Here is a 16,814-nt window from a genome sequence, read left to right as displayed (position 1 = left end):
CCGAAACCCCACAGATGCTCCTGTCACCAAAAGCCACTCTGACTTTCATGCGGGGAGTTGACACCATCAAGTTTCTCAGGGAAGGAGGGCAGAATTGAGAGATGCAAATAAATGAGATGGATTTAGATTAGGATCCCTACAGTGTGGAAACAGGCCATTTGGCCTAACCAGTCCACACTGACTCTCCGAAGAGTAACCCACCCAGACCCATTTCCCTCTGATGCACCTAACACTATGGGCAATTTAGCATGGCCAATTCACCTGACCTGCACATCTTCGGACTGTGGAAGGAAATCGGAGCAACTGGAGGAAACCCACGCAGACACAGGGAGAATGTGCAAACTCCACACAGTCAGTCGCCCGAGGCTGAAATCAAACCTGGGACCCTGGTGAAGCAGCAGTGCTAATCACTGAGCCACCGTGCTGCCCCGCTAACAGTAAGCTACAAACGCACAGAAATAATGTTGTTTTGGTTCATTGGAACTCACCAAGTAAATCTTATGGAGAAAATTAGAAATGTTTTCTTGCTGAGAAATTGATTTTTCCATTTTTGCAACTGCTCATGCTACTCAAAAGAGCAGAGTAGTCTGCCCCTCTGTTTCCGTCAAGGGATGGAATCTTAGTCAGAAATATACCCAATGGAAATATTGTAAACTTTATAATGAGCTTTTTTTCCCTTTTAAGATGCACACTTCAACAAACCTAGTTATGAACCTTCCCGTACAAGCTGGTCATCTCTAAAATTAAAAATGAATTCTTTCAACTTCTGATTATTTTTCTAACTAGAGTTGGAATAACCAATGTGTTTTGCAGAGGACATCTAGGCTGCACTTTCCATATCAAGGAGTAAAATTTAATTAATTTAATAATTCCTTTCCTCTCAGAAAGAATTCTTAGTATGTGTAGATATATCATTAAGATACAACATTCAGGAAGGCCTCCCCATATATTAATTCAATTATTCAAATGTCAGTTACAACTGTCAATTACTGATTCCCATAGTACAGCAAAAAATGTTAAAAATTAAAACTGTTTTAGTGCATTTAGTCTATTTGCCTTTTTAATATAAAAAGCGTAGTGTTGACAAAAAGTTTGGGGATTTAGCAAGGAACACAGATGGACTCTGGCTCCTGTGTATATACATAATTTACAGCAGAAATTTCTATTTAAAAATTTACCAAAATATGTACTTTTAAAATGCTAATTCCAAAGCAATACCTTGTAGCTGTCACCATCAGTTTTGAAAACGCAGTTAAATACAAACCGTGTATTGCTGGATGTGGAAAGGGAAAGTAAATGGAATCAGAGCATATAACTGTCCTGAGCACAAAGCCCCCAGCTTCAGACTAACTGACAGCACTGAATCCCAACAACATCTAACATGCTCTTCCTGTGGAGAAGACAGCCTGTTCTCAGAGTCTTAATTACATCCCAGCTGACTGCCCAGCTTTGCAAGAACAGGCAACAAACGACGCACCTTCACCAGCAATATGGTGTGTTAACTGACTCCCACTCAACAGAAAAAAGGTTTCACAATGAGCACAGGAAAATAAGTGAGGGGGTAAACAGCAATCAGCTGTATGAGAAACATTCTCACCCAGATTCCTTCAAAACTGACATGATGTAGAACGAGATAAACCAGCCGGACTAAAATTTAAAAAATAAATTTAAACGCAAAGCATCTTACAAAACACTATTCTTCTCAAGTATAAACCAGTATGCCTATTTATAAAGGTGGCAAGAGAAGCACCAAACTGCTCAGACCATTATAATTACAGACTAACAGCATGCCACAGTCTGCATCTGCAAATGTTATCATATGTATTCAGGACCATTTGTCAGGATACCAGAGTTATTTAATTCTCAAAGGCCTATACGCATTCTAGTCCAATGCATAGCAAGGACAGAATTTGAAATTTATTGGAAAGAAAATCAATGAGGAAAGGCTCATGGGTTGTAAAATTACATCTTGTGATTTTACAGGAAAGCACTTTGCTACAAAGATGAAACATTAAACCAACTGCAAAGAGAGTTAAAATCCCTAATTTTAATAAGATGTATTTAAATAATGTGGTACTCCAATGACCTTGTAGTAGTGTGTGTTCTCTGATGTGGTTGTGTTAGTTCTGTCTCATACATATGGTTGCAAGATTAAGTCCAATTGCTTGAACTCTTCATCATTGTTCTTTGAATAGGTTAAACATTATTGACTATTAACTAAGCTCCCAGGAGGGACTGTTCTGTCAAGTTAGGTAGAGCATTCTACTTATGGTGGAGAATAAGATTTTATCCATCTCAGCCGATAATGAACACGTTCGAGTGGGCTAAGTCATGGTGCAAAGTGTGATGAAGAATCTGTTGACTACGTCTCTAGTGAAAAAAGGATTATGTACTAACATTATAACTGCAGTTGGGAAGAAAATGAGAAAAGATAATACATTTGGTAAAATTGATGGACTTATGGTACTTCAATCAGATACACAACATATGTTTTACTCAATATTAAACACTAAACCTATGTTATTCAAACAGAAATAGGCAATGAAAATAATCTGCATTACAACTGCCATGTCATGGCAGCTAGACCACTAACAATGTTAAATTATTAATAAATGTACATACTAATTCTAATTATATAATACACATTAGAAATGATATTTCTGTAATCTGCTTTTAATCATAATTTAGCTCTTCTGCTTTCTATGGTGAAATGAAGACTTTATTAAACCTTGCACCCCTCAAACAGCTGATGATTTATTTGCTCCTGGAAAGCCAGAGCAATCTCTTTCTTTATTACTGGCACTATTTTTGAATATATTGCATGTCATAAGGAAATTTTACCTTAGGGCTGTGAAGCCAAAGTTTAATCTTCATCTTAATGATGAGATCCTATGTGTGCCATAATTATTTGTAATAGACCTAGAAGCAGCCAAGGAATGTACTTACTGCTGAATTGAATCTCCTTCACTGCAAAGTGTGAACATTAAAACTAGACAATTGGGTGTTGTTAGAGTTGGAAGGCAATAATAATCAGGATGGCAATTAGATTAGTTTTCCATTCTAGGTTCATATTGAAGAGTTCAGCTGTTATATAAAGGGAATCCCTTAGCCAAGTGAGTTAAATAGCTTTCCTTTTCTTAGGAGAGAAGTCACCAAACCCAAATAAAATACGTAATTTATTATAGTAGCTATTTAATAGGCCCTGTATTAATAAGAATGCATATTTTAAGGGATCATTCATTTACCTCCCTGATAAATTATGTTCACTTGAAGATGAACATTACTGATCAAATCAACATAAAATATTGAATTATTTGGGATCTTTGAACCAATTTATATCAAAATCAGAGTAAATATGATGTGAAAATCATAGTGCACCACTGTCAAAACCTAGCTGAAACAAGATATATCAAGTCTACAGAAATCACACAAGTACTTGTCCAGAAGAGCTTTGTGTAAATTCTAGTCTGATACTGAAAGTGCTCCACTTTTGTTTCCACCTTTCTTTTAAGATACTCTCCAAAACCTACTTCTTTGACTAACTTGTGGTCACAAGCCCTAACAAAGGGTGCCAATTTAAGACTGAGATGAGGAGGATTTTCTTTCTGTCAGAGGGTTGAAAGTCTTTGGAACACCTAGCTTCAGAGAGCTGTGAGGTTGGAGTCTTTGCATATTTTTAAGGCTGAAATAGGTAGACTCAATTAGGGAATCAGGGGTTATGATGAAAATGTAGGAAGGTGGACATGAGCTATGTTGGATTAGCCATGATCATGTTGAATGGCAGATCAGGTTCAAGGGGTCCAATTTCTTATTCCTGTTCCTATTTCTTATGATCATATGTCTAATATCACCCAAGGTGGTTTGGTACCATGTTTTGTTTTCTAACGTTCCTGTGAAGAGCCTGGGAAAATTGTATTACTTTAAAGGTGCTACATAAACAGATGTAGTTGTTGTATCTGAAGTAGACAAAAAAAACAATGACCCAATGTATATCATGTTACTGTAATATCACAAATACACTAAGGCTACTCTTTACACAACGAATGGTGCCAGAAGATGGTTTTCTAGACTAAACAATCACAAGGACTGGGTGCTCCAACTTCCTAGGAGACTCAAGTAGCCATTAAGCAAGCTCAGTTGTGTTTGGCACTTCAAAGGAAGCTGCACCACCTGACCCTGTGTGACTTGCCAAACTCACTGAAAGAGCAGGCCAAAATTATTCAAGGCATCTCACTCACACCAGCAGGTGACAAAGGCATTATCACATCCCTGTGTCTCACACAGCCTTTTTCTAAACAGTAAGTCTATTAAACAGCTGCCAGCGTTTGAGAGACAGGACAAGGTCTGCTGGGTCCCCTCAGGGAGTATTTGCAATAGGAGCAGAGGTTTACCATCTTTTTTCATTTCTACAAGCTGAGCACTACTGCAACCCACACCTTTAACAAGTAATAAGTCAATAAAATTATATTTTGCACTAGAGTCTCTTAGTAAAATACATCCATTAGATCTGATTTATCTGGGAGGAAATGTAGGAATTTTGAAAGCACAAAATTATCCAACGAATTTCCTGTTTTGAATATGTTTCATTACCATATTTTTGCTTTCACAGCACATCCCTATATTTAGCCAAAAATGCATCTAATTATTTATTGAATATATTTATTTCTCATGTTAAATGTTTCGCAGGATAGCATATTTTAAATATCCTGTATTTTTTTTCCATAAGATGACTCTGCCTGATTTCTGTTTATCTTGAAATTACAACTATATTTATGTTCTGCACTTCGTAAACTTTATCCAAAAGTATTTAAGCTTTAAATCTTTGCCAGATAACCTTCATTTCTCTAGGTCCTCTTCAACAAGAAAAAACAGCTTAACTCCCTTAACCTTTATTCATAACTGAGTGCTCAAGATCTGATATTATCCGCTAGTTGTGTTGTTTGTACTGTGTCAATGTCTGTAATTTTTCCTATGGTTTGCTGACTAGTAACACTACAAAGCTGATGGAGTCAAACCAGTGACTAAGACAATAATATCACTTCTCTTGATCTTTACCAATTGAAGCTTGCACCTTGAATCCTTTTTCTACATTGTAAAACAAGGAAAGTGATTTCAATGAGCCCAAATCACTTTCCTATCAGCACATGACAGAGTTTTTCATCAACTTGCACTCGATATGAATCCCTTAGTCATAGAATCAAACAGCACAAAAACAGACTCTTTGGCCCAATCAATCCATGACAAACAGAACACCAAACTAAATGAGTCCCACCTGCCCGCTCCTGGCCCATATCCCTCCAAACCTTTCCTATTCATGTATCTAACCAAATGTCTTCTAAACGTTGTAATCGCACCCGCATCCACCATTTCCTCAGGAAGTTCATTCCACACACAAACCATCCTCTATGTAAAATGATTATCTCTCATGTCTTTTTAAAATCTCTCTCCTCTCACCTTAAAAATGTGTCCCCTCAAAAATCTAATCCCTTATTCTAGGGAAAAAACAACTACCATTTATTCCATCTATACCTCTCATTATTTAATAAACCTCCATCAATGTGTCTCTCAACTTTCTCCATTTCAGTGAAAAAAGTCCCAGCCTATCCAGCCGTTCCTTATAACTCAAACCTTCCTATAACTGGGCGACCAGAACTGGACATATTACTAGATATTTGAAATGTGTTATCCTGGGAGACATTTAACATGAGAATTTTTTCAAATCTGAATATCTTATGATTATCTGCATTAGATTGTATTCATCATTAACTGGGCCAGTTTTCCCAAAAAATTTCAAAATGATCTAGAATAGTTGCTACCAAATTTACCATTATCTGAAATTCTGTGGAGTTTAGAGTCTTGAGACATTTTACTACATTAAAGCTATCATATAAATGAATGTTGTCATTGCTTTTCCTGCCATTTACGTATCCAAAATGATTTCCTGTGGCATTGCACCCAGACAACCTCAGGTCCAAATCATCGGAAACTTTGCTACCTGGGTGGATCAATGTTTAATCTGTCCTGTAAAAGCTACTATTCATTTCTTCCTGTGGAGAAGTGATTTAAACAAGTATATCCAAACATCAGTAATGGGTCAACTTCTGAGGCATTTCTTTGTATTTGGGAGTGGTTTGCAGTCACTAGATGCTCTTGAAAAAAAAAAGTTCAGGTTATCAAGATCAAAATAACTGCCCATTTTGCTTTGGCACTAGTACATTAAGTGTAAGACTTGCATGTATGGATATTACAAACTGGAGGTACTCCAAGGCAGCTTTGGGAGAATAGAAGGTTACAGAACTTAGAAGTACATGGAGGTCCAAAGGGAAGGCAAGGGAAGGTAATTTTAACTAAAACTGCAAGGTAGTAAATTAATGCATTCAGTTCAACTGAAATGTACAGTCCATTGAAAGAGAAAAAGATATAAACTTCAAAAATATGTACCACATGGAAAGATTTAACAATAACAAGTTTTATTTAGATTGCACTATTCAGTTATTTCATTGTAATAATTCACAGTACTAAACTCAGTGTGGAATATGAAAAAGATGTTAACATACTAGATTGCAATATAATAATGGATTGTTTAAGTTACGTTTGAGTGGTGTGGGTTACTAAGGGGATACTCGTAATGCTAAAATAGCATTAAATTAATGTTGAACACTATCATTAAAACTGTCTAAGAATCTGAACTGTGGAAATGCAGTAATGTTCTCACAATACTTGCAAAAGATCCTGAATACCAGAGGATTGAACTGATGGCAAGCATACTGGTCTCTGTTATTTGTTAAAATACATTTTTTATTGAAAACAAAAGGAAGATAATTTTTTTAAAAAATATTACAACATATACAAAACCAAACAATTCAAACCAATGTTAAAATAAACCCAGTAATTACACAGATAAATAAATAAGAATAACTAACTAAAGAAAAGGAAAATCATAACAGTAGTAATAATAACACAGCTCAACGAAACAAAGCAATAGACCTTGACCATCGAGTGCATAAATTGATACATACTCATATGTTTGTAGTTCCTCCTCTCTGGGTACCAGATTCATTAAACAGATTTGCTATGGCTTTATAAAGGCTCTTATTAGTATGGCGGACAAATCAGTACCCAGGTAGTCCAAAAAGGACCACCACGTCTTATAAAGATTCTCAGTTTTAAGGTACACCATACTCGTAAGAAAGTCTAAGGTGATGTGCTGCATGACTAGCTGACGTCAGCCCAACAACCTTGGGGGATTATCAGACAAACACACTAACAAGATGTTCTTTTTTGCACAAAAAGTGAGGATATTCAAAAGCCTTTTTTTGTGTGCATCTAATGAAAGTGAATTATAAGGCCAAGCAGAAAAGATACCTGGTCCATCTCCACCTCCGTCCCCAAGACCTCCTCTATTTTATCTATACAGTGTTCCAGTATGCCCGCAGTCTGTGGCAGGACCAGAGACAATGGGTAAGCGTGCCCATGCTCATTTGCATTTAGGAAACATTGGAGATGCTCCCACATTAAATTTTGTGAGGCGGTCTGGAGACAAGTAGACCCTGTGGAGAATCTTCAATTTTAAGGCAGGGGTTCTCTGGCAAATTGAGATCCTTCTTCCATTTTCCTAGATATCCTCTCATACTTCAGAAGAGATCTCAACGTCCAGCTGCATCTCCCATGCCTTACAGAGCCGTTCAGTCTCGTCCGAGGGACTTTCTCCCAATAGGTGATAAACATTGCTAACAGAAGGTGTACCCTCAGCACGCTCTTCTCCATGTCGGACCTATAAGAGTCAGTTAGAATCGTGGTTTCTTTTTGTATGAAATTTCTAATTTGAGAAAAACAGAAGAGATCCCTACTAGGCAACTCATATTTCCAAGCCAGCTGGTCAAAGGATATCAGTATGTCCCCTTTAAATAAAACACCCAGACAAGACACACCCCTAGCTGCCCATGGTTTAAACCCCAAGTCCATCATCCCTGGTTGAAAAACCTGCATACCAACAATGGGTGTAAAAAATGATGTTTTGCCAATATTGCCCTCACTCTGACGCATTGCCCTCCACGCCTTGACAGTATTGATGACTATTGGGCTACGGCAATATTCCTTAACTGTTCTCATTTTGTCTAAGAACAGCAGGCTAATAAGAGGGAATCTTGTCTGAGATGCTTCGATGTCCAACCAAAGTGAGTGAGGGTCCCCTGGGCTCAGTCATTCGCATAAGATAGCAGTGAGCTTAACTGATAGTTTTTGATATCTGGGAGGCCCACTCCTCACAGCCTGTAAGTAACTGCAGTTTAGTCAGTTTAATTAGGGGTCGCTTGCGATACCAGATAAAGGAAATGAACCAGCCATTCAGTCTTCTAAATGTTTGCTTTGTGAAAAGCTGAGGAAGCATTCACATAGGATTCAATAGGCAGGGCAGAGTGTTCATTTTAATGAGGCTTATCTGACTTAACCAAGAGATCAGAAGAGCCTCCCATCTAGGAAGGTCCTGTTTGATTCTGTCGAATAAATGGACAAAATTACTTTTAAATAATTGATCAAAGATGGGAGTATTAAATATACCTAAGTAGAGAAAGCTCTCTTGCGACCATCTAAAGGGAAACTGAGATTCACCCTGAGGATCAGGCATTCTCGGGAGACCACCCACGGGCATGGCCTCTGATTTCGCAGAGTTGATCTTGTAACCCGAAAAACCACCAAATAAATTGATGCATTGTATCAGATGAGGCACTGAAACCATTGGGTTTGATAAGAGGAGAAGAACATCATCCACATACAATGCAATCTTTGTCCCCACTTTCAAAGCGGATCTATTGGGATCTCTATGTATTGCCTCTGTCAGCAGTTCGAACACCAATGTAAAAAGCAACGGTGATGAGGGACAGCCCTGTTGACTGCACCTACAAGTACAGAAATTGCTTGACCACACACCATTGGTGAGGACCGCAGCAAGACCATGGCAAATTGCTACTCATCTGATGAAGGCCTCGCCCAAGCCAAACCCCTTTAAAGTATAAAAAAGATATGGCTTGGAAAGATGGGTGGCACGGTGGCACAGTGGTTAGCACTGCTGCTTCACAGCGCCTGAGACCCGGGTTCAATTCCCGACTCAGGCGACTGACTGTGTGGAGTTTGCACGTTCTCCCCGTGTCTGCGTGGGTTTCCTCTGGGTACTCCGGTTTCCTCCCATGGTCCAAAGATGTGCAGGTCAGGTGAATTGGCCATGCTAAATTGCCTGTAGTGTTAGGTAAGGGGTAAATGTAGGGGTATGGATGGGTTGCGCTTCGGCGGGTCGGTGTGGACTTGTTGGGCCGAAGGGTCTGTTTCCACACTGTAATGTAATCTAATCCGGTCAAATGCCTTTTTTGCGTCTAAAGAAATCACTAATCCTTGTACCGATCGCTGTAGACATACTTGGATCATATTAAGTAACTTCCTGACATTATTTGATGATCTGCAACCTTTTATGAACACCACCTGGTCCTCTTTAATGATGGAGGGCAGTACAGTTTCTAGCTTTAACACCAAAGTCTTAGGTAGAGTTTTGAAGTCGACATTCAGAAGTGAAATGGGGCCTTTCCTTTTTTAAGGATGAGAGAGATGTTTGCCTCTCTTAGAGATGGTGGGAGGATGCCACAACTGTGTGAGTCATTAAACATACTAAGCATCAGTCCTGACAATATACTTATAAATTCCTTAGAGAACTCACTGGGGAGCCCATCAGGACCAGGCACCCCACAGCCTCCTGCACCTATTGCTCTGACAACGGGGCATTGAGGAGAGACTCTTGCTCAGGGGCACTCCTGGAAGGTCCAAATTCTTAGCCCACCCATCCTCACAACTTTCAGATTGGTATAGTTCAGAGTAAAATTTTTGAAATACTGCATTAATCCTTTTAGAATCATGGGTTAAATTACTAGTGTCCAGGTCATGGCTTGGGGAGCACTCCTGTTCCTGGCGAGGTACGCTAAGTACTTGTCTAGCTTATCCCCATGCTCAAATGGCCTTTGACTTGCAAATGTAAGCTCCCTCTTGGCTGTCCATGTGAGCAGGGAGTTAATGTAGTCCGAATAGCTGTGATTCTCTGCAGTTTAGCTAGTGAGGCCCTGTCAAAGTATGCCTTTTCAGTTGCTTTCAGACGGGTCTCGAGCAAACGTTGCTGCTCACCCATCTGCCGTTTCTTACTGGCTGAATAGGAAATAACTCCCAGCATAGGCTTTAGTATTTCCCAGAGAATGAATAGATTACTGGCCAGACCTGAATTAATGTTTAAAAATGCCCTGAATTCAGTAGAAAAGAATTTCGTAATCTTGCTATCCTGGAGGACGAAGGGGTCCAGTCACCAATGCCTCAAGCCTACTTTAGTATTCTTACTCTTGACCAATGAATACACTGGGGCGTGATCAGAAGTAGTGGTATTGCCAATTGTACATGACACTACCAAGCCCAGATGCGCTGCGGGGGTCAGAAAAAGATTAATCTTGCTATGATATTTATGTGGATTAGAGAAGAACGTGAAGTCCCTACCAGTAGTGTGAAGATGCCTCCAAACATCTACCAATCCCAGTTCAGTATACAAATCTCTTAATTGCTTCGATCATTAAGAAGATATCAGAGGGCCTTTGGGCAATCTGTCCACTGTAGGATCTATTAGACAACTGAAATCGCCCCTACGATAATATGTTGAGATGCAAGGTTAACTTTCCGTTTAGAAAGTGTGCCTATCAAGAACTTAAGGGGGTGGGCCGGGGGACAGAAAACATTTAAGATTCCGTATTCTTCCCCATGAATCAGAACTTTAAGGATTAGAAATCTCCAGTGTGTGTCTTTAATACACTCTAACAACTTAAATGGGAGATTCTTTCCAACTATAATGGCCACCCCTCTAGTCCTTGTATTGAAGGATGAGAAATAAACCTGGTCATACCCATTCTGTTGCAGTTTCAAATGCTCTGCATCATCTAGATGTGTTTCTTGTAATAAGGCAACATCTACCCTTGCCCTTTTCAGACTGGAAAATACTTTCTTCCTCTTGATTGGTGAGTGACTCCCCTTAATATTCCAGGTACACCACTTAAACACATCCTTACCCATAACCTTCTACAGCACCATTTAGACAACAGAGAGGAAGAACCCGAACTACAGATCGCTGAGATTCAATGCAAAAAAATCTACAAAATCCAAAAACTGCATACTAAAATAACTACAGTCAACAAATGTACAAAACGTACAAAAGCTACATACAGCAGAAACAGAAAAACAAAAAAAAATCACCCAAAGGCACTGATTAGAGGAATCCACCCCCCCCCACCCCATTCAGAGGGGACACCTACACATCCCACAACTCTAATTACCATCACAACCTCCCGCTCAACTCCTACCAACTAGGGTCATGCCACATATACCGGCAACACGGAAGGAGAAAAAAAACAAGATTTGTACTATAAACAAGTAAGTTAAAAATAAACATGTCACCTATCCCTTGATATAACTCAGCTTAGAGATTAAAGATAAATACTCTATCCATCCTGGACTTCATTTGATGCAACTTATTACTAGAAAGGAGACTCCATCAAGTCCTCTTAAAAGAACAACCCCCAACAGCTCTGTCCTCTATGCCTATTTGATCGTCCGACTTAAGTCAGCATGTCCACAAGGTTCCTCGCTTTCTCTGGCAAGTTGAACAAATGTATAGATCCACTATGATTGATCCGAAGCACTGCTGGATATCTTAAAGAGTACTGAATCCCAAGCTCTCTCAATTTCTTCTTGACGCCATTGTAGGACTTCCTTTTCAGGACCAATACCACCAAAACATCTTGACACAATATGACCCTGGAGCCTGCACACACCAACGCCCTTGGATCCCTCCCCTGGTCTCTGGAAGCTTCCATGACCCTCTGCTTGTGTTTATAATGATGGAACCTTATCAGGCAAGGGCAGGGGCGCTGATTCATACCTGGCTCTCATATCACGATCCGATAGAATCTCTCAATCTTTCTCCTTCCCTTCTCAGCCTCCAAACTAAGGAATTCCAGGAACTACTTCTCAAAGAACTCCACCGGTCATTCACTTTTCATCCCCTCCGGTATGTCAACAACACACAGGTTCTTTCTTCTGCCCCTGTTTTCGGGATCATCCACCAGATCTAACAAACCATGGACCTGTGTTTCCAGGGCTTCAATCCAGCTCTTAAAGCAGTCAGTATCTGCCTCTACCTCTGCAGCCCAGTGCTCGAGCTCATCGGTCCTTTTGCCCATAACAGATATTGGAGCCAGCTTCTCCTCGATTTTTCCTTTGATCTGCTTCCCCAAGACCTCTCAAGATTTGGCCAGCTCCTCAACCGAGGTATGGTGAGTAAGCAGGCTCGCTGCTTCAGTGGGCTGGGCCATGGCCCGGGCCCCAGACGAGCTTCCTCCTTTCTTTGGCATTTTCCCCACAGTAAAAACAAAAGTAAGTAATTTTTACAAGTTTTCTAGCTCAGTTACTATGATTTTACTCACAGTAACGTCAATGGGACAGGTTCCAGCTCTGTCCTGTCGATGTTGTGGCATAGAGCCCAGAAAGTGCAATCCTAGCAGGATGTTGCCATCTTGGAATCCCTGTGCTCTGTCTTTTAGTTCATTGAATGGAAAGGAACAATTTGGATTTATAAAGCTTTCCTTATAGCTTCAGTATGTCCCAAAGTTCTTTACAGCCAAAAAAAGTTTTTGAAATGTGGGACAAAATGTTCCCCATTTTTAGCAAATTTTTTTGAGAGAGATTCAAGACAAGCGATCTACCATGACCCACATTCATTTTTCCCATAGAATCGTCTGTTCTTCACCTTTTTAACTGTGCAACAGGCTTCTCCAAAGCTTGTCGCATGGAATCATGCAGTGGAAGTGATGGCATAGCTTGTTGGCAAGGTTAGACATTATTCTTGTTGCCCTGTAAGTACTTACCTCTCACTCAGTGTCACTGTTAACAAAGCAGGAGTATTGGTCATCAACGCTTTTTTTTAATTGCAAAGGGTATACTTTACTCATTAAAAAGAATCATTATCTCTATTCACAGGCATTAAAGCAGTTCTGTACAGTCTTTGCAGGTGAAGAAAAACAAACATTGGAATTTGACATTCCCTGAGCTGCAAAAATCAAAGGCATTTCTTACTCAAGCAAGTTTTGTTTGGATATTTACTTTATTTTATTTGGATATTTCACTTAGATGTCGTGATGCTTGTTAAAAAGTTCTGGTGATGAAGCACCCTGAAAAATGACTTTGACAGTCTGCTCAGAGAACCACATAACTGTATTCACCCTCTCATTTATTTGCAGGATCTCAAGGACGCTATGTACTGACCACTTCCTGATGGACTTGTGGTCAAAGGTATTTCTCTAAAAAATTTTCCACAACGGACAGGTGATACGAACGGTCCATCTACTTGAAGCACAATACCAAGGCCAAAAGTATCCTTCACAACACCAGGGACAGGTAGAACCTCAGTACATCGTGACACTTGGTGTTTGACGCAGCCGCATACAAAGATGGCCATCGAGGGTAGTGTAGGGTACGTCCTCCCTATCCAGAGCTTTTTACATTTTACATTTTACCCCTGCAGACATGGTCCATCTTTGACCACCAGATGAATTGGAAAATGGTTTGGGTGACTGTAGTGGCTCAGGATTGGGCAATAGGCCAGCAACACCAATATTACCTCATTCCTGATGACCAGAATTTTTTTTACTGGCAATGGAGAGAGTGGTCCTCCCATAATCCCAGTTTCTGGCTCACCTTGGCTATATGCTCCTCCCAAGTTTTTGCATACGCCCTGGCCCCTCTGAACCATATATCCAGTACCTTCAGATAATCTGTCCTGATGGCGAAGGGGATAAAGGCTCAGTCAGCCCAGTTGCCAAAGAACATGGCATCACTCTTGCCTTGTGGGGCCAGTTCAAACTGGTCACAGATGCTCATGAGTCTGCGCACTGACAGCTGATCCGAGCTCAAAATGATGAAATCATCCATATACAGGGAGACTTTGACATGCAGGTCTGCACTGCCTGCAATAGTCACTTCTCTTAGTTTTCCTCCCCTTCCACGAGAATCTAGGCAGTGCCAATTCCTGACAAGAAAGTCACAGTAGTCACCTGTGGCAAAAACATGCCACCTGCTTCTCTGGGCCTTCAGACAAGTACAACTTCACTACAGTGTCTCTACATGCTCTCGAACACTGTCCTCTTCCACACCTTGTCTACATAAGTGGACATTGTAAAACTACAGTTACCATATCATCACGCTTACTTTTGGACCAATGCATATACCACATTAGCCCTTCAGGGCTTCACTACAGAACTCAGGGAAACTTAATAACTTGCATGGTTCTGGCTATTGCTTTGCCTGCTGGGACACATATCCGTCTCATGTATTTACACAGGATGCACCTTAAGGCACTTAGCTGGCTTGCTTAGCACTTATTTACTGGTTACTTTGATAGCCATACTTTCAGCTACATTGTCTCTATACCTCTAACATACTCTCCCTACACATCTCAGCCTCTCTACTTTATTTTTTTTCCTTTAAGATATTCTGAGGCCTACCTTTTGACAAGTTTTTTGGGTCATCTAACTTTGTCTCCTTATGTGGCTTGGTGTCATACTGTCTTTTATAATGTTCCTATGAAGTGCCTTGGGAAGTTTTATTACATTGAAAGTCAACATCTTCTCTAAAGCCTTTTTCTCCATAGTAAATCCATTATACAATAATTCATGTAACTACATTACAGTTATTACCACCTAGTCTCCTTCATGTCTCTGATTTTATAAATGCAGGTTCTGGACGTTTCTCACTTCTCTCAGAAAACACTTTTCTCAGACTTGGAGGAACAGTAGGTCGCTTGTTTCAAGACTGTAGATCTGGATTCTGTTCTGTGGATCATTTCTCTGTGGATCATTTTACAAGAGAACACTTTATCTCTTGTAAAATCTGTTCTGAAGAAAGTATTTCTTTATAAAAATGGTTGTGATTCATTACCCAAACTGAAGGAATTTAATTTCATAAATTTCCTTCACAGAGAAACTCCTCTCAGCTAACTCAGACAGTTGCCCCATATGATCACCTGGGATTGCTTCAATCTTGTGAATGTGCATCCTGGAAAACAGCTTGTCTGTGGCATAATTAGTTTCTTGCTGAACTTCTGGATCAAGCAATTGCTTTCTAATAATAAAGGTAGCCTTATTTTTCAGTATTTTGGATGTTTTTTACAAGGCAGATTCTTCTTCTTGACTGTGTCCTCAATCAGGAGAAAGTAAGGGCTGCAGATGCTGGAGATCAGAGCTTAAAAATGTGTTCCTGGAAAAGCGCAGCAGGTCAGGCAGCATCAAAGGAGCAGGAGAATCAAAGTTTCTTCTTATGCCCGAAATGTCGATTCTCCTGCTCCTTTGATGCTGCCTGACCTGCTGCGCTTTTCCAACAACACATTTTTAAGCTGTGTCCTCAATCAGCAGACATTGGTTTAGCTCACGTGAATTCATATTCAGGTCATCCTAGAGTTGTTGATCAGGCTGAACATGCTCAGTCGCCCATTGTAGTTGTTTGGTGAAGTAAACTTTTACAGACTATCAGCCATGTTACTTAAAGATTGCTGCTCATCTAGCACCATTTTTGTCACTGGCATTGGCTTTACTGTCATCTGAAAATGACCAGTGAAGCTTCCTGAATGGTCTCAATTGAGTTGTGTTCTCATGCATTCTAGTATTTGCTTCCTCTTGCACATTTCGCTAAGTTTTTGCTTTTGATTTGCCTTCGGTGATAACAGGAGCATTTTCCAGACTTGTCAATTTTTTATAATTACAGACTTCACATTTAGATATGGGATATTCAATCTTTTTTGAGATCTTTGGCCACCATACTGCTGACTGAGCTAGGACTATAACACCTGCAATCCATAAGTGTCCTTGCTACTTTCTTTCAAATACATGTTTCTGAAGTGAATCTTGAAAATAAAGTCTTTTGTCATACAATAGTCAACCATCCATGATTGTGTAATGCTGTCAGTGCTCAAAGAATGTGCTCTCGACAACTCGCTTTACTTTTGATCTGGCCATCCTTCAATAAAGAACTGGTGAAGGAGGGCATAGCTTAATTTGGTCACACTTCTGTTCTGGCCAAATTTGGTTGAGCTTCTTTGGAGTTATTGGCCACTGTTTCCTCTTGACCATAGGAAACATTGCTATTAAAGGCCATTACCACTAAATTCTACCTATTCAACAATATCTTGGACATCTTCTTGATCTAATTTCTGTTGCTGACATCCAAAAAGATTGAGACACATTATGTCACCAATCGTGCAAAAAAAATTACAGAAGCCATGTGATCAGGTTTCTGTCGAAGCTGGTGCCCTCAATTGATTGCATGCTGAGGGGACGACCACAGTGGCTCAGTGATTAGCACTGCTGCCTCACAGCACCAGGGACCCTGGTTCAATTCCTGCCTCGTGACTGTCTATGTGGAGTTTGCACATTCTGCCCGTGTCTGCGTGGGTTGCCTCCAGGTGCTCCAGTTTGCTTCCACAATCCAAAGATGTGCAGGTCAGGTGAATTGGCCGTGCTAAATTGCCCACAATGTTAGGTGCATTAGTTGGGGGGAATGGGTCTTGGGTGGGTTACTCTTTGAGGGTCGATGTGGATTTGTTGGGCCGAATGGCATGTTTCCACACTGTAGGGAATTAAACCTAATCCTTAAATTTCCCTACCACAGCGATACTCTGGGGTAGTCCCAGAGCAATACATCCAGCCTGTAGATATATGTTAATACTGGAGAGCCTTCAGCCAATTCTG

At 40.2% G+C, this 16,814-nt stretch overlaps 1 protein-coding gene across 4 annotated transcripts in view; it reads right to left on the bottom strand.

Moving 5' to 3' along the window:
- The window catches only part of fto (FTO alpha-ketoglutarate dependent dioxygenase), a 414,204-nt gene that overhangs the window by 182,890 nt on the left and 214,500 nt on the right, over positions 1 to 16,814 (bottom strand). The window contains exon 9 of one of the 4 annotated variants that reach the window (XM_072547378.1): positions 7,555 to 7,774. The exons of the other annotated variants lie outside the window; for them this stretch is intronic. Coding sequence (XP_072403479.1) covers positions 7,570 to 7,774 — 205 coding nt within the window. The 3' untranslated portion in view covers positions 7,555 to 7,569. Of the gene's footprint in view, positions 1 to 7,554; positions 7,775 to 16,814 lie in introns of those variants that run through there. 4 annotated transcript variants of the gene reach the window in all.

This window comes from Chiloscyllium punctatum, chromosome 26 (assembly GCF_047496795.1).
Source record: "Chiloscyllium punctatum isolate Juve2018m chromosome 26, sChiPun1.3, whole genome shotgun sequence".
NCBI lineage: Eukaryota > Metazoa > Chordata > Chondrichthyes > Orectolobiformes > Hemiscylliidae > Chiloscyllium > Chiloscyllium punctatum.
Note: the sequence above shows the minus strand (reverse complement) of the source record. Positions and strands in the feature narration are given on the sequence as shown.